The sequence below is a fragment of the Malania oleifera genome, chromosome 1 (genome assembly GCF_029873635.1).
Source record: "Malania oleifera isolate guangnan ecotype guangnan chromosome 1, ASM2987363v1, whole genome shotgun sequence".
Classification (NCBI taxonomy): Eukaryota; Viridiplantae; Streptophyta; class Magnoliopsida; order Santalales; family Ximeniaceae; genus Malania; species Malania oleifera.
In genome coordinates this window covers 134914471-134940315 of record NC_080417.1, presented here as the reverse complement: position 1 = coordinate 134940315, position 25845 = coordinate 134914471, and the positions used below count along the sequence as shown (strand labels likewise).

Genomic DNA, 25845 nt, shown 5'->3' with positions numbered 1-25845 from the left:
GGGTTTGGATCCCAATAATCTAGTTTCATCCAATAGATCAAGAACATACTTCCTCTTTGACAAAATAGTTCCTATACGAGATCTAGATACTTCAATGCCCAAAAAGTATTTCAATGTTCCCAAGTCTTCAGTTTGAAACTTATTCTGCAAAAAAATTTTGAGACATTGAATACCTTTATCATCATCACCTGTAATAACAATATCATCCACATACACAACAAAGAGGATCCTACCCAATGAAGTATGACAATAAAACATAGAGTGATCCACTGCACATTGTCAAAAACCAAACTTAAGAACTACAACATTGAATTGACAAAACCATGCTCTGGGAGACTGTTTTAAATCATATAATGCCTTCTTGAGCCGACACACTAAGCTTGACTCCCCCTCAGCAACAACCCAAGTGGTTGCTCCGTTAGAACTCCTCCTCAAGATCACCGTGCAAGAAGGCATTCTTTACATCTAACTGATGCAAAGTCTAGCGACAAGTAGTAGCCAAGGAGATAAACAAACGCACTGATGTAAGTTCGGCAACTGGAGAAAAAGTGTAAGAATAATCCAAATCATACAATTAAGCATACCCCTTAGCAACATGGCGTGCCTTCAAATGAGCCATATAACCATAAGGGTTTTACCATTGTCCTGTACAACATTCATCTCTTCAACCATGGCACTCCTCCATGTAGAGTGGGCTAAGGCTTCTAAAATAGATTTAGGAAGGGCAACAAAGTATAGAGCAATAACAAAACAATAATAGGAGGGTGATAAGAAGTCATAGCTAACATAGTTGGAATGGGATGTTGGGTACATGTGCATTTACCTTTCTAGATAGAAATGGGAAGATCAACATCATGGGAAATATGATCATCAAATGAGGAAACCAAAGGCGTGTTAGAAGAACCTAGAGGGGAATCTCTTCCTTGGAGCCATCGTCGTGAATACAAATGCAAATTAGAACGATCGATATGATGACGAGGACTAGAACTAAATGGAGACTCAGATGGTTGATTAGACAAGGATAACAAACTAGAATTTGGAAGATTAGGCATAGGAAGAGACCTATTGAGATTAGAACCACTTGGGGATTGGGTGTAGTGACGTGTAGACCATGGTTTTAAATAAAGGCCGTGACCGTTACGTAACGGTTTTTTGGGTTATTGATACCGTTACACACTGCGAAATCGGTGGGAAGAAAAATCATGGTCGTAGTAACCATTACGAACCGCGACCGTTACGTAAAGGTCGCTACGGCCGTTATGTAACTACTACAGGACTGTTACACCAAAAAATTATTTTATTTTTTACCTTTTCTTCTCACTTTTTCCCTCTCTTTCATATATCATTCTCAATATACCAAGTGGCAAGTGGGGGAAAAGATTATACAGAGGATGACAATGATACAAAATTAACTATTTCTTTAAATACTCACAATAGATGCATTAATTAACAATTTGAAAATACTAACTTGTTAGGAAAATATTTTATTTTGATAATATTAGTAATGTGATATAAATGTTCTATATTTTTCAACTTCGACCTTCTTTCTTTGCTATCTATTTTATATTTGTTTTATTCATATGTCTTATGTGTCTAATAAATTAATGAAATGTATAATGTATTTGTTTTATTAATTAATTTAGCACACATAAGAATTTATCACAGATAAGAACAATGAGAAGTATACATATGCTTACACACATAATTTTTCTATCAATGGTGGTTTAAAACAAATGTAAACTTGTTGCCCTTACCAAATAACTTAGTTACTCGAACTAAAGGATCCAAAATACACTAAAACTCTTTCTAAGAAGGGTTAAAAGCTTAAAACATGCAAGTACACTAATATGCACAAGGTTGTGCGCTTCAAATAAATTCACGGCCGTTACACCTGCTTTCCGTTATGTAACATCCGCTACTCCCGCTTTTCGTTACACCCACTAGTGTTACGTTACGCTACCCGCTAACGTGATTTAAAACCATGGTGTAGACGCAAAGAAGGTAACATTTGCAAAAACAAAGAAGCGATGTAGCACAAAACTATAACACTATCCCTTTTGAGTACATGAGTAGCCTTGAAAGACACATTTTATAGCACGAGGATCCAACTTATCCACTATAGGAGTTAGTTAATGAACAAAGACACACCCAAATATATGAGGAGGTAGGAAAATAAAGGTGAATTTGGAAAGAGAATGGAGGAGGGAATTTTACCACTAAGAATAGAGGATGGTATCATGTTGATCAGATAGGAAGCAGTATGTATAACATCACCCCTAAACACTTAGGTACATGCATTTGATAAAGTAAGGTGCGAGTGATTTCAAGGATATGTCTATTTTTCCTCTCTAAAACTCCATTTTGTTGATGAGTGTGAACACATGATGATTGGTGAACAATATCAAACTGAGTCATATAAGTAGTGAATTTGTACTGAAATACTCTTTAGCATTATCACTCTGAGGTATTCAAACCAAAATGAGTCTTTATTTCAGAACAAAAGTCACAAAATACATGAAATAACTCAGAACGATATTTCATTAAATATAGCCAAGTCATCCTTGAATATTCATTGACAAAGGTTACAATGTATCGGAAACCCAACTTGGACACAAATCTACCGGGAGTCGAAACATCAAAAAAGACTAGCATGAAAGGGCTTGTAGCCTGCTTATTAATTCAAGAAGCAAAAGTGACACGATGATGCTTTCCCAACTGACAAGACTTGCAATCAAGACTAGGTACATAACTCAAATCAAAACTTGACGTTTCAACTTTTCCAATTAAGGATGACCAAGGCAACAACGCAGTAATAGTGCAGGCTATATAAGGAGATAGCAGCTCAAAGTCATAAAGTACACTAGTTTTACGTCCTCCACCAATCCTCTTCCTCGTCTTCAAATCCTGAATAACCACAAAATCAAGGAAGAATATTACTGAACAATTCATGGATTTAGTAATCTTGCTAACAGACATAAGATTGAAAGGAAACTTGGGAATAAGGACTTAAATTTTGATTTCGATGGAAATTTCGATGGTCTCAATTTATGAAAAATTAGATGGAAATTTTGATTTTGATTTCAATTTAAAGAAATTACGGAAATTTATAGTAAATGATGGAAATTTACAATAAAACTTTAGGAAATATTAGAATAGATGATTATGCTTAATATGATATCAAAATACATTAAAAAAAATGTATATATGACAAGTTTTTAGTGTGTAGGATATTAAACTGCATATCGCGAAACAAACTATGAAGTGAAGAACATTCATGTGATTATAAAGTTTTGAAGTTATTCGTTTAACGATTTAAGGCAACAAATTATCATTTAAACAACTACATTTTCAATAAATATCATACACTTAATGATCTAATACCACATGGAATTTCTAGGTGGTTCAAAGTCATCTCTTCTATCCTTATCATTACAATTTTGAGATGACATATATTGTTTACAATAATCACTATATGTCATATAACTGCCAAAATATTGAGTATAGGTGTACATGTGTTGTTCATACTCCTCCATAGTCATTTGGTTCATGGCAGTTTCTACTCGATCAGAAGATTTTCGTGTACTAGGATGTCTTCTTGCAAGTTCTACTTGTTGTGTATGTCCATAGGATTGTTTTGCTTTTGCATACTGGTCATACCCATATTCTTGGCTTGTTTGTCCATACCCATAGGCATGTGGTTGCTGATTTCCATATTTTTGTGCCTGCTCATTCGCATATGAAAACGGTTGGCCATATGTAGATTATGAGGAGCTGTTTTGTGTAGATTCATAACCACTATAACTATTAGAGTCATGCTCTGTTCCTATACTCATAGATTCCATACTAAGGGAAAAGGTATCCTCTTCTATTTGATGCATCTTCCCTTTTCCCTTTCTACAACTGTACTGCCTATCAACTGGATGTGTTTCTCTTTGTGGACCCTTATATTCTAGTTGGGGAGGACGTGTATATTCCACTTCTGGTCTATAATCTTGCCATCCTTCATTTCCTCCATAGTCCCCACCATCACCCCCTTGCCCACTGCTATCGCCGGCGTTAGATCCATCACCACCAGCATCATCTTCGTCATTATCATCATCACCACCAGAGGGCATAGTGAATGAAGTTCCATGTCTAGACCCAAGATTCATTTGTGAATCATCACTACTAGATATTACTTCTTCTACCATCACCTAATTAACATCAATGTCAAAGTTATCTCGTGCATGCTTGGCCATTTGTGGATGGGGACTTCTGTCTCATTCATCAATATGGGATGGTCTAATCCACTAAAAAAGTGGAAACTCATCCTCATCACCCAATTCAACTGATATGTCAAGAAGGTCCAGGGGATCTTGTCCAGCCACTTTGTCCATTTCGGCCTCCATATCTCTTATTTGAAGTTTCATGTTGTAATAACAATAAACAAGCTGCTGAAGTCTGGTGTAGGCTAGTCTATTTCTTTGCTTTGTGTGAATGAGCGCAAATGTGCTCCAATTTCATTCACAAGCTGATGAAGATGCCTTTTGTGACCAAATGTGCAATGCTAGCTTCCTTAGTATTGGAGCACTTAATCCATACATCATCCACCAATCAGCTGTGCAAGATATTTTAAAAACACAAGTTAGTACTTACTACTTAGTAGATTGTACTTGAAATTTATAACATTGTATTGTACATTTATATATAAATACTTACTAGGTGCCATGGTTGCCCTGGCTGCTTTAGCAACTGCTTCTCCAAAGCTTATTTTAGCATCTCTAAATAGAATAATCTAAAAAAAAAATTATTATTGAATAATTAAACATGGATGAAGACTTATTTTATTTAAATTTTATTTTAAAAATATACCTCATTTCCAATTTGATCCAGGCTTGAGGAATGTGGCTCAAGGGTGTTAAAAATTTTGTGAACTACATCAAGAAAATAAGGATCTTCCCCAAGACCTTCTTTGTATTGACATTTTGGATTTAAAAAATAAGCTGTTAATTAAATAAAGTAAAATATAAATACGTAATAAGTATTTTGATATATGAATTTCTTGAAATTTATAAATATTTTATACCTGCTGCATGAGGAGGATGTTCAAGGGTTTTTTCCCACCAATCATTGATTACTTTGAGAACCCATCTTGCACTTCTTGCACCTACTTCAATGGCCTCTTTCATCACCCTTATTGCTTCAAACACAACTCCTAATGTTGGTCACACTTCACTATTGACTATACGCAATACTTGATATATAGGCTCATAAATGTTACAAACTTTTGCCACTCTATCCCAAAATTGATGGTTAAGAACTGTGCTTTCAATTTCTCTACCCATTTTTGTTCGACTAAAAGCATGCTCAGCCCATTCATCAGATGTGAATAGAGATTTTAAACCTACTCTGTTTTTTTTTTTTTTTTTTTTAAGGCTATCAAGGGCAATGTAGTTTGTAGCAAATCGTGTGGCCCCTAGGTGCACAATATCTCCTTAACAGTGCTCCCTCATTTTAGCAAGCAACCATCCATGATTATATATAAAATTAGTGATCTGTCTCCCCTGCAAGATCAATTTTTTCATTAATTTTAGACCCGCTTTCTTGTAGGCACTACCATTATCAGTCACCACTTGGACAACATGTTGCTTTCCTACCTCTTGCACAACATATTTTAATAGGGAATATATGTAAGCATGGTCTTTTATTTTGTCAGAAGCATCTACTGACTTTTGAAAAATTGTGTGTCCTTTCGAGTAAACCATGAAATTTATGATGGATAATTTTGTAAGGCCTGTCCATCCATCACACATTATAGTGCAACCATATGTGGCCCACCTTTTCTTCACTTCTTCTACGTGGCCTTCCATTTCTTTTACTACCTCTAAATCAAGGTATTTTGTTTTAATTTCATAGGGTGTCGGTGGATCGACTCCCGTTCCAGCGGATTGGCAATCCCATGCCATGTTTGTAAAATGAGGTGATTTTGCCTTCTCAGGTGAAACATTATCATATATAAAAAACTTTGAAATCAACCTATTCATTCTTCTTTTATTTTACCTCCTTTGAATAAATTTTTCAAGCTTTTTTGTTTTGCTGCGTTTGACTTGTAATATTGAGAAGACTTTGAAATATATGACTTTGTTTCTGGCTCTCTCACACTTTGAGATCGCCTCATCAGAGGTCGCCCTCCACTACTACCAACCCCTGAACTGCCTCCTTGTTGGCTACCTGCAAACCTACGGGATTGGCCTTTTTCCCATTCCGTCTGCTTTGAAGCATATAATGTTTGACAATATGCAGACCTTTCATAGGGAGAAATGTCAGGTGGGTATGCAATATCATCAACATCAGCCTCGTCATCAATTTGTTATGATTGCATCAAGTTCCCACGCAATTCATTTTTTATTTGATCCATTCTTTCTATTTTTTTTTTTTTGGCCTTAGCTGCTGTTTTTCTTTCTAAAACAACTCTCATTGCCTGCTTAACTTCTAGAGGTACTTTGTCGCAGAATTTGATATTATGTTGCGGGTCATAATTTGCTAAGTGTATTTTTAATCTTGTTGCACCACCGCTCTTCATTTGTATTCCGCAATTTTTGCAAATAAATCCCTTCTTTACATTGGGCATCGAGTACCCATGTTTCCAAGCTTGATCTTATTTTCTTCCTTCAGACATTTTTGTAGATAATTTTACTTTCCTACAAGGTAATAATGAATCAAAAATTAGGTGTTAAATTAGTCAACAAATTTAAAAGAAAATTATTTGAGATGTTTTATTATCAATATAAAATTAATAAGTAAGACAAACATTAAAATATTAAATTAAATTTACAAAATTTAATGATAATGTACAAAATTACTAATAAATTATGGAAATTAAATTAGTCAAATAAATGATATAATTTAAACTATATTAAACTAATAAGTACTTTAATTTATTTAATTACTAGGCTATAATGATTAGGTGTTAAATTACTCTAAATTTGTAAAAATAAAATAAAATAATTATTTGGATGTTACTCTACAATTTTAAAATAAAAATATTTAGATGCTAAATAAAGATAAATTAATAACTAAGAGAAATATTAAATTATTAAATTAAAATTACAAAATTATGATAATTTTTACAAAATTATTATTAAGTAATAAAATTTTAAAATTAAAATATTCAAATAAATGAAATAATTTATTAATTAGTACTATAATAAGATAATAATAGTAAATTATTTTAATTTTATTTAGTTACTAAATTTTCTCATTATTTACTATACTAGTAGCAATGTAGGATTAACTTATTAAGGGGTAAATGAGAGAGGAGGGCATTGTCGTAAATATATTGGGGGGAAGGGAGATTTTGAGTAAATAAAAAAATAGGTAAGTTAAAACTTAAAAAATGGTATTTAAAACATAAACCACAAATTGCCTTTAGTTCTGCCCTTTTATTTTGTGGAGCTGGCTGCTGCTCGTGGAAAAAAAGGGGGGGGGGGGGTCGCTGACAGTTTTCTCTCGTCTCTCGGTTTCTTGCTTACAGCTCTGTGAGAGCCTTAGTCGATAGGAAGATTGCAGGCTTGCAGCAATGGGAGTTCTTGTTGCTGGCTGCAACTGCGAGTGTGCAACAATGATGGAGGTGGAGGGTGAAGCGGTGAAACCGAAGGCTAGAGGCAGAGGCTCAAAGGGTCAAAGCAGGAGGGGATTCGGAGGCTACGGCTTTTTGGAGTTCAAACTTCAAAGTTGGAGGCAAGAAGCAGCTGGAAATTTGAAATCTAGGGTTTTTTTTTTTAAGTTTGAAGATGGAAGAAGAAGAAGACTTTGAGGTATGTATCCGATTGCTACATGAAGTTAATTTATAGAAATAAATTGTGTAATGGTAGGTTGGTAGCTTGAAGGCCTTTGATGAATTGGTGGAATTATTTGGTTGAATCTGCAGAGCATCTTTGGAAGATATTTTTGCTTTTCATTGTAGACACTCACGGGTTACACAACTTGCGCCCAACTTGCACAATCATGTGGAAAAACTGGAAATGCAAAATAAAGTCTAAGAATACTCAGAAGTCAGAACAGCATTGAAATTCCTTCCTCCAATTTTTTTTTTTTTTAAATTTATTTTCCCCCATGATTTTTAGAAAATTTGGGAAGAACAGCCGAAATTTTTGAAATTTACCGAAAGCTCGAAATTTCGGTTGAATTTTTTCAAAATCAAATTTGTCTCTCAAATTCCTTTCGAGACCCCTCGAAATTCAAAATTTCGGTGGAAATTTTGACATTTCGACCTAGATTTAAGTCCTTGCTTGGGAATATACAAAATCGAAGAAAGAGAAATAGAAGAAGTGTGATTTACAGTCTCAATTCCCTTTACAGCAGTGATGGATCCATTACGAAGAGTAACACAAGGTAAATTTGCAGGATACTGAATAGTAAAGAAGAAAGTAGGTATACCTGTGATATGATTAAATCGAAGTTGAGTCTATAACCCAAGGACTAGGACGAGAAGTACTAGATGACAAGTATGTTGTGGGATTACCTGTTTAGGCAAGCGATGCAATGGGAAGAGAAGCTTGTTGTGACGCTTGATACTGCTGGAACTTGGAATACTCTTCCTCTGACATGGATACAGTACATTGTGGCCCACTTGGGCCCAAAGGTGTGGAGTCGGTCGTCGTTGCATTGGCTACCCCCAAAGGTGTGGAGTCGGTGGTCGCTGCATTGGCAACATGTGAAGGTCTACCACGGATATTCCAACACTGCTCAATAACATGTTTACCTCATCCACAATGAGTGCACTTGTGAGGAGTGCTTCACCTCGTCCATCTTTACCACCACGACCGCTTGGATGACGTCGATAACTTTTGCTGTTATTTGGTAGAGAACTAGAATCATCCTATGTAGGAAAGGCTTCTTAGAGCCAAACACAAGAGCAAGAGAATGTGTGCCAAAGGAAGCACGAAGGATATGAGAATAAACATAAGAAAATGATGGCAACTCTGCACTACTAAGTATCTGGGACCAAACTACCTCAAACTTGGGTATCAAGCAAGCTATAACCTGAAGAACTGTCTTTTTCTCCCTTTACTTCAGCATTTCACGAACGTCTACAATTATAGGTTGCACGATGGTTAGCTCCTCATGGATACGTTCCATCTCTCCAAAATAACCTGCAATACTCTTGCCTCCCTATTGTAACTTAAAGTACTCTTGGGATAACTCATACAAACATATAATGTTACTAGAGTATAGAAGCTTGGCATAATCCCAAATCTCCCTCCACGTTCTTGATGCATGGACATCTGTGCAATGGGGCTCCATCGAATTTCACAAAATGGAAATAGTCAAGACATCTTCCTAAATTCACACTTCTTTTCTCTTCTCATCAGAAGGATCAAATTAGAGCAAGTGGTCATATTTTCCTTATCTTGCTAAATAAACCCAACAGCCTTAGACCATTGAACATAATTTTTTCCATCCAACTTTTGAGTTATCTATGGCAACAATGAAGAAAACATGTTTTTGGGATTCATAGCTCCATCCCAACACTCACAAACTAGCAGCCACACCATAAGAGAATAATCAAAATTGATCAGGACAACCACAAACGATGTGAAGCACTGAAACAACCACTGATGAGGTGAATCTCTTACCAACTGATATACACTGCCACAGCCTCACAACTCAACTTACAAACACTCTCACTGCTCCAAGAACTCACAAAAGAGCCTTTACCAACATTGAATAACAATTGCCATGAGAGCATGGTAAAAAAAGGTTGGATCTTTGAGCAAAAAATATGCCCAACAGCTTGATAGTATGGTCTAAGGAAGGAACTATGTCATGGTGGAGTAAAAAAAAAAAAATAGAAAAGGTGGCTGGAGTCTCTCTTCCATGCTAGTGTGTAGGGTCGGAATTGCCTGCTCTCTGCTGGCACATAGGGGCTCATGAGGCACTTTTTGGCGATGAGGTTTTGTAGGGTAAGGCTTCTGAGGGTTCTATTTTTGGCTACATGGTTGGTTTTGTGAAATAATGAAGGGTGAAGGTGGATCTAAGAAGGGCAAGGATGGGAAAGTGTTTTCCAGATAGTGAGATTTTTATTAAAATGAATGACCTAACTTAAAGATAAGTCTCTCCCTCTATTTATAATACAAATCAAATACATTCTAATGAAAATATTACTCTTACTAACTCTCACTAATTAACATACTAACACAATAATAATAATACTAAAAGACATAAATAACCTCTAACACTCCCCTACAAGCTGGAGCATAAATGTCATATGCTCCTACCATGATAAATTTAACACGAGCACCCCCCCCCCCCCCACCCCTCAAAAGCTTTGGTAAACAAATAAGCAAGCTGCATATTAGACTTCACTTAAGTGGTAGTAATGAGGTTCTGCACAAGTTTCTCTCGAACAAAGTGGCAATTAATTTCAATGTGTTTCATTTGCCCATGAAAGACTGGTGTGGAGACAATATGAAGAGAAGTTTGATTATCACACATAAACTTCATAGTTGAGAATATGAAAAACTTAATTTTTCCAACATGTTCTTCAACCAGACAAGTTCACAAGTAGTGTGAGCCATTGCTTTATATTCTGATTCAACACTTGACCTAGCCACCACAATTTGTTTCTTATTCTTCCAAGAAATCAAATTACCACTAACCAAGACATAGTACCCAATTGTGGATCCATAGTAGTCGAAGGCCCAAGGTGTAGCAAGGTGCAAAGGATACTTGGAGCCAAGGCTTGAGCCACGAGGTGCCACGGGCTGACTATTTCACACCTTTGTGAAAGGACTATATGGCGCTAGCCAAAGCACTGTTGCTTAACTAGCCAGCCTGTCTTTTACCACAATTCATCCACGAAATACTTTCATTATCATTAAATCAAATATCAGTGGAAGTAGTAAGCAATTATGAAAGTAGTGGCAAGCAAGCAGTAAACTTTGAAGCAACGTAATTCATTAACACCTCCGTTAACATTGTGTGTTTAGCGAGTGAGGCAAGTAGGCTAACATGTTGACAATAGCCAGTGAGTTTTACAAGATTGATGAATACTCACCCTCCCCTAAAGAGCTTTATATGCAATTCTCACCCTGGTACTATGAAACATCAAAGTGACTGAGGAGTCATACTGCCTTATTTGGCATAGAGAGAAACTAATACTAGAAAATAAACCTACACTAGTATTTACATGATGAAAACCCATCCCAAACGCACGAGACAAGCGGTCACAGGCAAGCATAATGCCCTGAACAAGCTCGGGCTCGTGACGCTCTCCAACTTACGCGGTCGACGTCCTCACTGACTCTGACACTAGGTACACTTCTACTTTATTCACGAACGGTTGCATATCTCCATAGAAATCCAGCTGATTTCTTCATCACCAAGGCCTTTCCACCGCTTCTTCCTTATGAATATGAACTCTCTGTATGCAAGGATATCTTCAACTTCATGTCTGTCAGGTTGCACTGTCTTCAACTCTGCTCGGTTTGACTGACATCTGCTCAGATCGTCAGTGTCGGCGTTGAATGGCTTGAGGCAGCTGACATGAAACACAAGATGCACTTTCATCCATGTCGGAGGGACGATTCTGTAAGAGGCCTTAATGACTTTGGCCAAGATGGGGACTGGTCCTTCATATTTGCGAAGTAGTCTCCTATCTCGTCTTTGTAGTGACCCAATCTGTTCAGGAATGAGCTTAACAAGCACCAAGTCACCTACGTTGAAGTGTTGCAGTCTTCTCCCTTGATCCGCCCATTTCTTCATCCGCTTAGAAGCTTTCTCCAGGTAGGCTCGGGCAATCTCTACATTTTGTTTCCATTCTCTGGTGAAGATGTACGTCCTGGGACTCTTTCCTCTGTACGGCTCATCTACTATGTGAGGTAATAGCGGCTGCTGGCCTGTAACTAGCTCAAAAGGGCTCTTGTTGGTTGTTGAGCTCTTTTGGGTATTGAAACAAAACTAAGCCACATCAAGTAATTGCACCCCATTCTTTTGGTTCGCGTTGACGAAATGGCGCAATTTCTCTTCTAGTAGCCCATTGAATCTGTCTGTCTGTCTGTGGATGGTAACTCGAAGAGATTTCAAGTTGTGAATCGAAAATTTTGAAAAAATCTGTCCAGAAGTTGCCGGTGAATCTTGAGTCTCGGTCACTAACAATGTCTTGGGGAACACCCTAATATTTCACAATATTCTTAAAGAATAATTGTGTCGTCTCCTCTACCGAATAGTACTTTGGTGCGGCTATGAATGTACCATACTTCGAAAACTTGTCTATGACCACAAGTATAGGCCTTGCATCTCCCATTCTGGGTAGGTTGGTGATGAAGTCCAGTGAGACATTTCCCACAGTATGGATGGTACTGGTAGGGGCTCCAGCAACCCTGCAATGTTCCTCTGCTCCACCTTGTCTTGTTGGCAAGTAAGACAAGTTCGGGTATAATCAACCATATCATCACGCATGTGCAGCCAAATAATACCTCTGCTTCAGTAGTTCTGTCATCGGAGTTGTTCTCCAGGAATACTCCTCTACGAACTTCCTGTGATAGTTGGCAAGGCCAACAAAGGAACGCGACTCCTTCATTGTCGTTGGGATCTTCTATTCTTGAATTGTTTTTACCTTCTCCACATCCATCTGGATATGACCTTGCTTAATCACATGACCAAGGAATTTGATGCTCCTCTGAGCGAAAGAGCACTTTTCTTTCTTCACATACAAACTAATCCCCCTTAGCCCGTCGAACACCTTCCGTAGATGCTATTCATGTTTCTTATGAAACAACAGCGGTGCTCCGAACGATGCTTTGGAAGGGCGAACATATCCTGCTTCCAACAACTCATCAAGTTGTTTCCTCAGCTCTGCTAGCTATGGAGGTGCCATCTGATATGGCCCCTTAGAAGGTGGTATAACTCCTGGCAACAACTCGATCTCATGCTCCACACCCCGTCGTGGAGGCAAGTTATAAGGCAACTTATCCAGCATCACCTCCTTGTACTCGTCCAATACTGCTTGGATGGTTGTAAGCACCAGCTCTTGGCCTAGTCCTTCATGTACCACCACAATGGCTAGATATGTTTGCTCACCCTTTCTTGAGTTGCAAGGCTAAAAGGACCTTCCCATCGTCTCCTTTCATCGCTACAGCTTGCACCATGCAATGGTTATCTCCCATCAGACATAGGGAACTAGCAGAAGGTATCAGCACTACCTTTGTCCCCTGTAGGAACTCCATTCCCAAAATGACTGGAAAGTCATCCAATGGCACCACTCTGAAATTCGCATGACCTTCCCACTGTCCAAGCTTCATAGTCACTTGTTTGGCTACTCCCAGAGTAGGCTGAGCTGCAGAATTCACTGCTTTCATGCGTCCTGTATCCTTCTCCAAGGATAAGTTGAGTCTCCATGCTTCCGGCTGTGAACAAAATTATGAGTAACTGTGGTATCCATGATAGCGCGGGTACTCTTCTCGTTGATCCTCAAGTCCATAAACATCAGTCCTTTTGCTTCTGTAACTTTCGATGCTTTCGCCTGCTTCTCCAATGTGTTCACCTGCCGCATTGCACCCATCTTTGGGGTATCCTCTTCTTCCTCATCACTTTCCACTACTTGCTCCGTAGTGGACGCTTGTAAGGCATTAAGTGTTGCTTTGTGGGGGCACTTAAAAACTCTATGAGGGCCTCAACACAAGTAACACGAAATTTTACTCTTTCCATTGAGTGTGTTGAACCCTCGAGACGATGAAGCTTCTTTTGAAGTTGATGCTTTATAGTCGGCTCCCCCACTTTTGGGTTTGCCTTTCTTGAAAGACTTCCCGCTGTTTCCCCCTACACTAGACTCTTAGGATGAAGCAGTAGTATCACCAGCGTAGTAAGTCAAGCGCTTCGCGACAGCTTGTGTGGTAGACAAGTCTTGAACTCTTAGCCTGCGAAGTTTTGTTCTTGCCCACGGTTTCAACCCCTCAAGAAAATAGAATAGCTTATCCTTTTCCGACATGTCTCTGATATCCAACATCAAAGCAGAAAATTGTTTCACGTATTCCCTAACAGACACCGTATGTTTGAGGTATCTCAGCTTTTTCCTAACATTGTACTCAACATTCTCAGGAAAGAATTGGGCCTTAAGCTCTCTCTTCAAGCCTGCCCAACAATCCACAACACAACGTCCATTTTCAATTTCATTGTACTTGGTATGCTACCATTATTTGGCGTCACCAACCAAGTACATGGTCGCAGTATCCACTTTCACATGTTATGAGGCCGTCCTTATAGCGTGAAAGTACTGCTCCATATCAAATGTGAAAGTCCTCTGACATTTCACCTATCAAACTTGCTTGATACTTTTGTGATTTCATCACTTCGTCAACAAGTCCCCTCTGTTGGGCCATCTTTGTCGACACATTGTTGGCTGTCGTCTCAGCCTGTGCTTCGAGCACACTGATTCTCTCAACATTGGTTGGTGCCATGGTCATTAACCCAAGCTTTCCCAATCCACAAGGAAGGCAACTGAATTCACATACCAACTAACCAAGCTCTAATACCAGGTGTCATGGGCCGACTATTTCACACCATTGTGAAAGGACCATGTGGCGTTAGCTAAAGCACTCTTGCTTAACTAGCCAGCCTGTTGTTTACCACAATTCTTCCTTGAAACACTTTCATTATCATTTAATCAAATATTAGCGGAAGCAATAAGCAATTATGAAAGCAGTGGCAAGCAAGCAGTAAACATGGAAGCAACGTAATTCATTAACAACACCTCCGTTAACATTGTGTGTTTAGTGAGGGAAGCAAGTAGGCTAAATACGTTGACAATAGCTAGTGAGTTTTACAAGATTGATGAACACTCACCCTCCCCTAAAGAGCTTTGTATGCAATTCTCACCCTGGCACTAGGAAACATCAAAGTGACCGAGAAGTCATACTGCCTTATTTGGCATAGGGAGAAACTACTACTAGAAAATAAACCTACACTAGTATTTACATGATGGAAACCCATCCCAAATGTACACGACAAGCGGTCACAGGCGAGCATAATGCCCTGAACAAGATTAGCTCATGACGGCAAAGGCGCGCACCTCACAATGGTGAGGCGCACAATTATTAAAATTGTGTGCAATGCCTATTTGGTAGGTAATTGATATATGAACATATCATAGCACACGGTGTCCAATATAAATGTGGCCTCTTTGCTTCCAACAATCTCTCTATTCAAAAATCAAGGAGTGAAGCCATTAAAATATTATAAACAATATATACACAATAGATGTAGTTCTGGAAACATGTTCTTACCCGTTGCAACATAATTTGAAGCATTATCATTTACTACTTGAATCACATTTGATTCTCCATTTTCCTCCACCATCTCAAGTAATTTTTACATTCTGTCTGCATTCTTGACAATATTAGAAGCATCAATAAACTTGATGAAAATTGATCCCCTTGGAGAGTTCACTAAGAAGTTTATTATGTCCTTATTAGCAACCGAATCTATCCAACCAACGGACATAATCGAGCATCCATATTTTTCCCATTCCTCCTTATGGACCCTCATTAAATCTTTCATTCGACTAACTTCCTTCTTTAGGAAAGGAACTCTCACTTCATGATAGCTAAGCGACTTTATTCCAGGACCATATTGCCCAATGGATTCAAGTGCCATTGCAAAGTTGTCCAAATATAGAACATTAAATGGTCTTCCAAAATCATACATTCACCTAGCAAAATCTTTCATTCCCTTTTGTCTTAATTCTTTCTTGCACGCCCCATTTATTGATGTTTGCTTCATCTTCCCTTCTTTCCTAGCTTGAACAGCTTTCTTTGGATCAGGAGTAAAAACAAGTCTGTAGGCCTCCTTTGTTTTGGTTTCTTCAAGGTGGATTGGTTTGAACTTCGACTTCTACTTCCACCACTAAGCACTCTCTTGCCACGAGGGTCAAGTTCCTGAGCTTCATCCTCTTCATCTTCTCCATAATGATCTATGTCTTTGAAGTTGGGAAATAATTCATTTTCCTCCTCTATATCTTTCTTCAATATATACTCCCTAATCTCCTCATGAACATGAGCAGGGCACTTAGAGCATTCTTTTACATTGAAATCCTCTAACAATATGTTGTTTTGCCCGAAATATTCCTCCCTTTGTGACTTGCCACAAAAATTGTAAGTCAAATTATTTTTGTTTTTTTTTTTTTTTATCATCCAAATGTGCATACTTCCATGCAGCATCTTTCTTTGCAGAGCCAAAGTTTCCACTTCCAGAATCCTAAATGCAAAAGCAATGTATAATAGATTTCAGAAAAATGTATAGTTTGTATCATGGTTTTAAATAACGGCCGCGACTGTTATGTAACGCCGTTACGTAACAGTTTTTTGGGTTACTAATAGCATTACACACCGCAAAATAGGTGGGAAGAAAAATCACGGTCGTTACAGACCGCGACAGTTACGTAAAGGATGCTACGGCCGTTACGTAACCGCTCTAGGACTGTTACACCAAAAAATTATTTTATTTTCTACTTTTTCTTCTCATTTTTTCCCTCTCTTTCATATATCATTCTCAATATACCAAGTGCCAAGAGGGGGGAAAAGATTATAATGATGATGACAATGATACAGAATTTACTATTTCCTTAAATACTCACAATAGATGCATTAATTAACAATTTGAAAATACTAACTTGTTAGGAAAATATTTTATGTTGATAATATTAGTAATGTGATATTTATATTCTATTTTTTTCAACTTTAACCTTCTTTCCTTTCTAGCTATTTTATATTTGTATTATTTGTATGTCTTATGCATCTAATAGATTAATGGAGTGTACAATGTATTTTTTTTTTTAATTAATTTAGCACACATAATAATTTATCACAAATAAGAACAATGAGAAGTATAAATATGCGCACACACATAATTTTTCTATCAATGGTGGTTTAAAAAAATGTAAACTTGTTGCCCTTACCAAATAACTTAGTTACTCGAACTAAAGGATCCAAAATACACTAAAACTCTTTATAAGAAGGCTAAAAGCTTAAAACATGCAAGTATGCTAATATGCACAAGGTTGTGTGTGCTTCAAAAAAATTCAAGGCCGTTACACGCGCTTCCTGTTATGTAACATCAGCTACTCCCGCTACCCGTTACACCCATTACCGTTACATTATGCTACCCTCTACCGTGATTTAAAACCATGGTTTGTATACTGTATTTCCAAACAAAACAGCAGCTAAATTTAGTAAAAAAAAATGTTATAAACTTGCATTAAACTACATAATTAATTACATATTAAATAATATTAACTTAGTGGCTTAATGCAAGCTAATCTATAACCTGCCAAGAGTAGGGTAGCCTGCTAGCCACCAGCAGGCAGCCACAGCAAAATACTGAGCCTTGAGAAAACATGAAGAAGAGGAAGAAGAAGACTTACTAGTTGAAGCAGCCTAATGACTCACGAAGACTAGCGATGACGACTCACTGGCTCGAAGCCTCTCACTTGTTCGAAGGCTCTCTTGTTGGCGGAAGGCTCAAAGACTTGAATATGAAGGTCTTGTTGGTTTGAAGGCTCGAACCTTGAAGACGAAGGGCTCTTGTGAAGGTTCTCTTGCTGGTGAAGGCTCGAAGACTTGAAGACATGGAGATGAAGGTTTTTTGAGCTGGTTCGAAGGCTCGAGGACGAACATTGTGTTGGTTCAAAGGCTCAAACCTCACAGATGAAGGGCTCTTGGTGGTTTCGTGTTGGCTCGAAGGCTTGAAGACGAAGGGCTCCTGCTGGTTCGAGTTGAAGTCTTTGTCTAGGGCTAGGGTTGGTTCAAAAGCTCTGACTCTGGATTTGGCTATGTTCTATTTCTTAAAAGGTTAAACAAAAAAAATGAAGTTGTCAGAAATCTCAAGGTCCTACTCACTATGCTTGGAACCTTAGTGCGCTTCACTGCGCCTAGTTGCACCTCTTGAAGATTGCCTCGCCTCAGCCTTGAAAAGGCACTAGCCTCGTTGCCCACTACGCCTCGTGCCTGAGGTGCAATTTTGACTACCATATGTGGATCTTCGGTTGGAAGCTGATCTAGCCCAATTTACATTTGCATATCTATGAATATAAGTGTGACCCTAATCATGATATAAAGAACCTCTCTCAAGGGCACCTTTAAGATATCTCAAGATGCAAATGACTGCATTCCTACGACTTGTCCTCGGAGAATCTAGAAATTGACTCGCAACACTTTTTGCAAAAGATATATCCAACCGAGTGATTTTTGCGATAATTTAACTTTTCAGCAAGTCTTTGATATTATCCAGGATTACCCAGCAAATCACCTATATACGACATTTACTTGCTGTTAGGACCCGTAGGTGTATCAACCGATTTGAATCCCAACAATCCAATTTCATACAACAAATCAAGAACATACTTCCTCTGTGACAAAATAGTTCCCATACAAGATTTACATACTTCTATACCCTGATATATTTCAACAGTCCCAAATCTTTAGTTTGAAACTTAGTCTGTAGAAAAAGTTTGAAATTCCGAATACCTTTATCATCATTACCTGTAATAACAATATCATCCACATAAACAACAAGAAGGTTCCTACCTGATGAAGTATGACGATAAAACACAGAATGATCCACTACACACTATCAATGACCAAACTCAAATACTATAGCACTGAAACGACCTATCCATGCTCCGAGGGACTATTTTAAACCATATGGTGCCTTCTTGAGTAGATACACTAAGCCTGTCTTCCCCCTGAGCAACAAACCTAAGTGGTTGTTCCATATAGACCTCCTCCTCAAGATCACCATGCAAGAAGGCATTCTTCACATCCAATTGATGCAGAGGCCAAGGACTAGTAGCCAAGGAGATGAATTGATGTACTGATGTAAGTTTGGCAACTGGAGAAAAGGTGTCAAAATAATCCAAACCATACACCTGAGTGTACCCCTTAGCAATAGGACGGGTCTTTAGACGAGCCACAGAACCATCTGGATTGACTTTACCAGAGAAAGGTGTCAAAATAATCCAGACCATACACCTGAGTGTACCCTTAGCAGTAGACGAGCCATAGAACCATCTGGGTTGACTTTCATAGTGTATACCCAGCGACAACCGACCATAGACTTGTTGGGAGGAAGAGATACCAAGTCCCAACTGACATTTTCTGTAAAGCATTAATCTCCTCAATCATAGCATTCCTCCACCTAGAGTGGGCTAAGACTTCAAAATCAAATTTAGGAAGGGCAATAGATGATATAGCAATTACAAAACAATAATAAGAGGATGATAAGTCAACACATATAATTGGAAATGGGATGTTGGTACATGTGCGTTTACCTTTTCGAACAGCAATGGGAGGATCAACATCATGGGAAATATGATCATTAGATTAGGAAACCAAAGGCATGGTAGTGAAGCTAAAGGGTACTCTCTTCCTTGGAGTTGTCGTCATGAATACACTTGCAAATTAGGATGATCGAGACAATGATAAGGACTCAAACTACATGAAGACTTAGATGGTTGGTTGGGCAAGGACAACAAAGTAGAATTTGAAAGATTAAGCAAAGGAAGAGACTCATTGAGCTCAGAAGCACTCAAGGACTAGGTGTAGTAAGGTGTATACTCAAAGAAGGTAACATCTACAAAAACAGAGAAATGATGTAGCACAGGACTATAACAGTGATATCCCTTTTGAGTATATGAGTAGTCCAGAAAGACACATTTTATAGCACAAGGATCCAACTTATCCACCCCAAGAGTTAGTTGATGAACAAAGGACACACACCAGAATATATGAGGAGGGAGAGAGAATAAAGGAGAACTAGGAAAGAGAATGGAGTACGGAATTTTATCACTAAGAATAGAGGATGACATCCTGTTGATCAGATAGCAAGCAGTAGGTACAACATCACCCCAAAACAGTTTAGGTACATGCATTTGATAAAGTAAGGTGCGAGTGATTTCAAGGATGTCTATTTTTCCTCTTTGCAACCCTATTTTGTTGAGGAGTGTGGGCATAGGTTGATTGATGGACAATACCAAACTGAGTTATATAAATAGTTACTTGTGAACTAAAATACTCTTTAGCATTATCACTTCGAAGTATTTGAATTGGCAAACCAAATTGAGAATTTATTTCAGAACAAAAGGCAGAAATATATGAAATAACTTGGAATGATCTTTTATTAAATATAGCCAAGTCATACTTGAATAATCATCCACAAAGGTTTCAAAGTACCGGCAACCCAACTTGGGCGCAAGTCTATTAGGACCCCAGACATAAGAATGGACTAACATGAAAGGGCTTGTAGCTTGTTTATTGACTCAGGAAGCGAAAGAGACATGATGGTGTTTTCCTAATTGACAAGACTTACAATCAGGACTAGACGCAAAAATCAAATAAGGAACAAGATGTTTCAACTTGTCTAGTGAAGGATGAGGAAGAAAACAATGAATTTTGGGAGGTGTGGCAGCAATAGTGCAAGCGGTAGAAGGAGATGGAGACTCAAAGTGATAAATTCCACCAGCTTCACGCCCTCCACCAATTGGCTTCCTCGCCTTCGAATCCTGAATAACCACAAAATCTTGGAAGAATGTTACTGAACAATTTTTGGATTAGTAATCTTCCTAATGGACATAAGGTTGAAAGGAAACTTGGGAATATACAAAACTGAATGAAGAGAAATATAAGAAGTGGGATTTACAGACCCAATTCCTTTGACTGCAATGGTGGATCCATTAGCAAGAGTGACACAAGGTCAATTTGTAGGATATTGAAGAGTAGAGTAAAGATTAGGTATACGTGCGATATTATTAGTGGCAGCTGAGTTTATGACCCAAGGACTAGCACGAGAAGTACTAGATGGCAGACATACTATGGGATTACCTGTTTAGGCAAGAGATTCAATGGGAAGGGAAGCTTATTGTCGCTTGATACTGCCGGAACTTGGAATACTCTTCCTCTGACATGGATACAGTACGTTTCCCCCACTCGGCCCCAAAGGTGTGGAGTTGGTGGTGGCTGCATTGGCAACACGTGAAGGTCTACCATGGAGATCCCAACACTTCTCAATAGTATGATTACTTCGTCCACCATGAGTGCACTTGAGAGGAGTGCCTTTACCTCATCCATCTCTGCCACCACGAGCACTCAAACCACCTCGATAACTTCTGTGGTTGTTGGATAGATAACTAGAATCACCTTGTGTAGCAAAGGCTGTTCCTCATAGCCAAATGCAAGAGTAGGAGAACGTATGCTAAAGGAAGCACAAAGGACACGAGAACAAACATCGGAAAATGATGGCAACTCGCACTACCAAGTATTTGGGACCAAATTGCCTCAAACTCGGTTCTCAAGCCGACTAGAATCCGAAGGACTATCATTTGCTCCCTCTACACTGGCATCTCTCGAACATCGTTAGTTTTAGGTTGCACGATGTTAAGCTCCTCATGAATATGTTTCATCTATCCAAAATAATTTGTAATGCTCCTACCTCCTTGTTGTAACTGAAAGTACTCTTGGGATAAATCATACATACGTGTAATGTTACTAGACTATAGAAGCTTGGCATAATCCCAAATTTCCTTGCACGTATCTAGATGCATACACATTCGTGCAATTTGTGCCTCCATCAAATTCCACAAGAGGGAAACAGTCGAGGCATCTTCTTAAATCCATGCTTCTTTTCTCTTCTCATCAGAAGGATCGGATTGAAGCAAGTGGTTAGATTTTCCTAATCCTACTAAATAAACCCGAACAGCTTTAGGCCATTGAACATAATTCTTTCCATCCCACTTTTGAGTCGTTATCTGTGGCAGCGATGTAGGAAACATATTTTTGGGATTCATAGACTTCATCCTTACACTCACAAACTTGCAGCCACACCAATGTTAAACAAGAAGAGCAATCACAAGTAATTGGGACAATCAAAACTATGTGAAGCACTGACACAACCACAGACGAGGTGAACGACTCACCTACTGATATAGCACGCCTCAAAACTTAACTTATGAACACTGCCACTGCTCCAAGAAACTCACAAAGAAGCCTTTATAAACACTAAACAGAAATTAGCAGGTTACCGTGAGTGCTTGGTTGAAAAAAGTTGGATTTTTTAGCAGAAAAACATACCCTACAGCTTTATAATATTGTCTAGAGAAGGAATCAGAACATGGCAGAGGAAAAACAAAGTGGCCGGAAACTCTCTCACGTGCAGATACGTGAGGTCGGCACTGCCAGCAGTTGGCTGGCACATGGCGGTGCGTGGAGCTGTTTCTGGCAATAGAGTTTTGTGGGGGGTAGGCTACATACAGTTCTGTTTTTGGCTATATGGTTGTTTTTGTGAAATAATGAAGGGTGGATCTGAGAAGGGCAGCGACGGGAATGTGTTTTTCGGCCATGGCTGGGTATGATGGGGTTTAGATTGGATCACCCTGATACCATGTTAGGTTTTGATTAAAATGAATGACCTAACTTGAAGATAGGTCTCTCCCTCTTTTTATAATACAAATCAAATACATTCTAATGATAATAATACTCTTTCGAACTCTCACTAATTAACATACTAATACAATAATAATAATAATAATAATAATACTAAAAGACATAAATAACCTCTCGGTTGAGTGTGATAGGGTTTAGGTTGGATCATTGCTCTGATAGCATGTTGAGATTTTTTATTAAATGAATGACCTAACTGGAAGATAGGTCTCTCCCTCTGTTTATAATACAAATCAAATACATTCTAATGACCATAATACCTTTACTAACTCTCTGTAATTGACAGAGTAACACACTTAATAATAATACTACAAGACTAAAATAACCTTTAACAGTTGTTTTCACTGTGTTTGACCGGCATCCTCTTGATGCCCTATCTTAATAATATTTCATCTCTTTGCTGATAAAAAAACACTTTCATTTGGAAACCAAAGTCCCTTCCTTTTTGTGGGCAGAAACCTTGGGAAAGTTAATACGTATGACATGCTTCAGAAACAGAGAACTAAAAAGTATTTATTGCCCGATGTGTGTGTTCTCTGTTTATGAGCAGAGGGACCTGTTCACATTGTTCTTAGACTGACATTTCTACTGAACCCTTCTGAGTAAATTGTTTGGCATTTTTGGAGAGGACTGGGTGTGCTCCTCCTTGGGAGAGAGGCTTTACGGCAGTGGCGCAGTGCTCAATTATGACTATCTTCTAGTGTATTTTGTAGGAGAAAATTGCCAGAATCTTTGGAATGGAGTGGTTTCTCACGTCACCATGGGTTTTGGAAATGTTTTCTTTCTCAGATCTACAGCAATACTGGGTCAATTTCCTTGAGTAGAGCTGTTTTGTAATCTTTGTTTCTCTGGTTTTCTAGTTTGTTCCTTTTTCTGTTGTTTTGGGAGGATGTCTTAGCCTCCCTGTTTTCCTCCCCTTTCTTGTTGTACCCTTCTTCTAACTCTCTAATAGAATTCTGTTTATCTTTATTATAAAAATAAAAAAAAAAAGGCCCTAGATCATACATAATGGCAGAAGAGGGTTCATGTAGCTGCCACCACCTAGCGGGACTAACATTTGGTTGTCGTAATACCCTTAATTTAGACAATAAAACACATTCTATAGCTATGCATTTTATGTGCTTGTGTGAAATATAAACATTCAATATTTCTTTTTCTTTTATTTTTTGCTTTTAGATTGCACTTGTAATCAATAAGGTGGTGAAACGTGGCAAATAGTCCTATTCTCCTCCTCACCAGGAAAGACTAAAGAAGCCAAAATAGCATCCAATGCTTGAGTATATATGTAGATTGATTAAATTTCCTAAAAATTATTTCAAACATTTGACATTTGTATGTATGATTATGGGATCAAAATATGCGAATCAATATGTTCTTAACAAGTTCGGTAATGCAAAAAATGAATTCCCAGATGCATTATCACTTACCTGTGACATAATGTCTATGATGGTCATGACTGTTGCCCTTATACCAATTAGCACATTTTTCTAACCAAGGTGAAAGTAAAGAAACTGTAAAATTTAGTAACATAACTTGGGCAGGCAGTTAGCTCTATGCGTCTCTGACAACGAAGCTTCACTCATGTTGAAGAATGCTGCTACACATCACAACTGTCACTGGATTGTGTCGTCCCATAATCTGATCTGGTCTGGGATGAACATCATGCTTCAGGATATTTTTGGCCTAGTCATATGCTCATTACCAACTGAAGGATACCACCCGAACATATGCTTGCCTGATTTACTGTAGCGCTCATTTCAACCAAGCACTTGGTGATTGATGAAATGACGAATAGCCTGATAACTGGAATTGTTGATTGCCTGCTAGAATTTGGAGAGCAATAGCTGGTTATTGGATGACTACCTTTTGTTTGCTCTCGTTGTTAATATGACTACATTTTTCAGTGCCTTCTTAGATCTGTTCTCTGCAGCGAAGGGGTTCATTGCTTGTTACTGCAGTGCTATTGTTAGCTCTTCCCACTAGTAGACTAGAAGGCTTTGGTATGACTAGAGATTAAGAAGGTTTTTCAAACATTTAGAATTTTGAGCTATTATCAAGAACATGCAGCTCATACAGACAATAATCGTTACTCCTCCACCCTCTCCTCCTGTGGTGACTGAGGGATTCCTGCTGTTCCCTTTCATTAATTATTATGGATAAATTTTATCTTTGTGATTTAGTGCTCTGTCTTCAGTTTATGATTATATTCGAAATCTTTTGGAGCAGGTTTTCATCTACCACAAAGGTTTTGCCATGCCAATGTTATCATTCAAGTTCAACAGCACAGACCTATTTTTCGGCCAAGAAATGGATGATGCTGCACAATTCATCTCATCTGTGTGTTGGCGCGGTCAATCCTCCACTTTAGTAGCAGCAAATTCCAAAGGGAATATCAAGATTTTGGAAATGGTTTAATTTGGTCAGTACCATCCAAAAATATTCATGATTCCATCAAAAGGTAAATCACGTCACATGCAGCACTGCTTGGAGGTTTGAATAAAGCAAAGGAAAATCTTGCAGCAGAGGAGCTTGTGTAGCTCATATTTGCTCCAAAGAACAGTATAGCAATTTGCTGATGGTGATCTAACAAATTTTGGCATTTAGATTCATTGCGGATGATGCTAATGTGCAGAGTGAGAATGATTTTGCTCAACTGCGCTGTAAATAAAGATTGAAAAATAGAAAAAAGGAAGGTGAAAATTGGGTTTATGTATATGTTGTGATGCTTACCACCCATTCATCATTTTACATAATTGTAAGTTATCTTTATTTCACCTTTTATTTTAATGGTTTGCTTTGGGTGGGCTGATGGATCATCTTCGCCTAAAAGAAGTGCCGTTTACGTTCTCAAATTATAGTGTTATCCACCAGGGGAAGAAACAAACAAAGCATATGGGAGCCAATTGGGCTTTAAATGGATTATAGACAGGGATAGTGAACACTTTTAGATGGCTTGAGACTAGCAAACCAGTCTTACTTGATAGTCCTCCTAATTGACTCCGAATTACCTCATATTGAACCGTACATTGATCTTTCCATTATCGATTCAAAAAGAACTTCAATACTGTAAGAACCCGATTCACAAATTCAAAATTGCATTCAGTATTCAGCCCTAAAAGGCAATACGCCCAATAAATTCACAGTGGTCCAATGATTTTAAAATTGGCATTCAGTGGTGGTAAGATGGCTTGGGAATTTTTTGGTCAGAAAATTGGGCTGATTGAATTTTGGTAGTTGGGGACTTTAAAGTGTATTATGGTCAGAACATAATAGTAATAGTTTTCCTTCATGGGGTCAAAAGGCAGAATGTATGTCGCCTAGAAAATCTGCATTTTCACATTTTCCAAATCCTAAGCCGCGCAATGGACGGCACAAGCCA

General features: G+C 38.2%; 1 protein-coding gene across 4 annotated transcripts in view; it reads left to right on the top strand.

Moving 5' to 3' along the window:
- LOC131152626 (protein SPA1-RELATED 3-like) overlaps positions 1–25295 on the top strand; it is a 42737-nt gene extending 17442 nt beyond the window's left edge. For all 4 annotated transcript variants that reach the window (XM_058104652.1, XM_058104580.1, XM_058104496.1 and 1 more), the window contains one exon: positions 24693–25295. In XM_058104652.1, the coding sequence (XP_057960635.1) occupies positions 24693–24881 (189 nt within the window). In that variant the 3' untranslated portion in view covers positions 24882–25295. The remainder of the gene's footprint in view (positions 1–24692) is intronic.
- Positions 25296–25845: the final 550 nt, after the last annotated feature.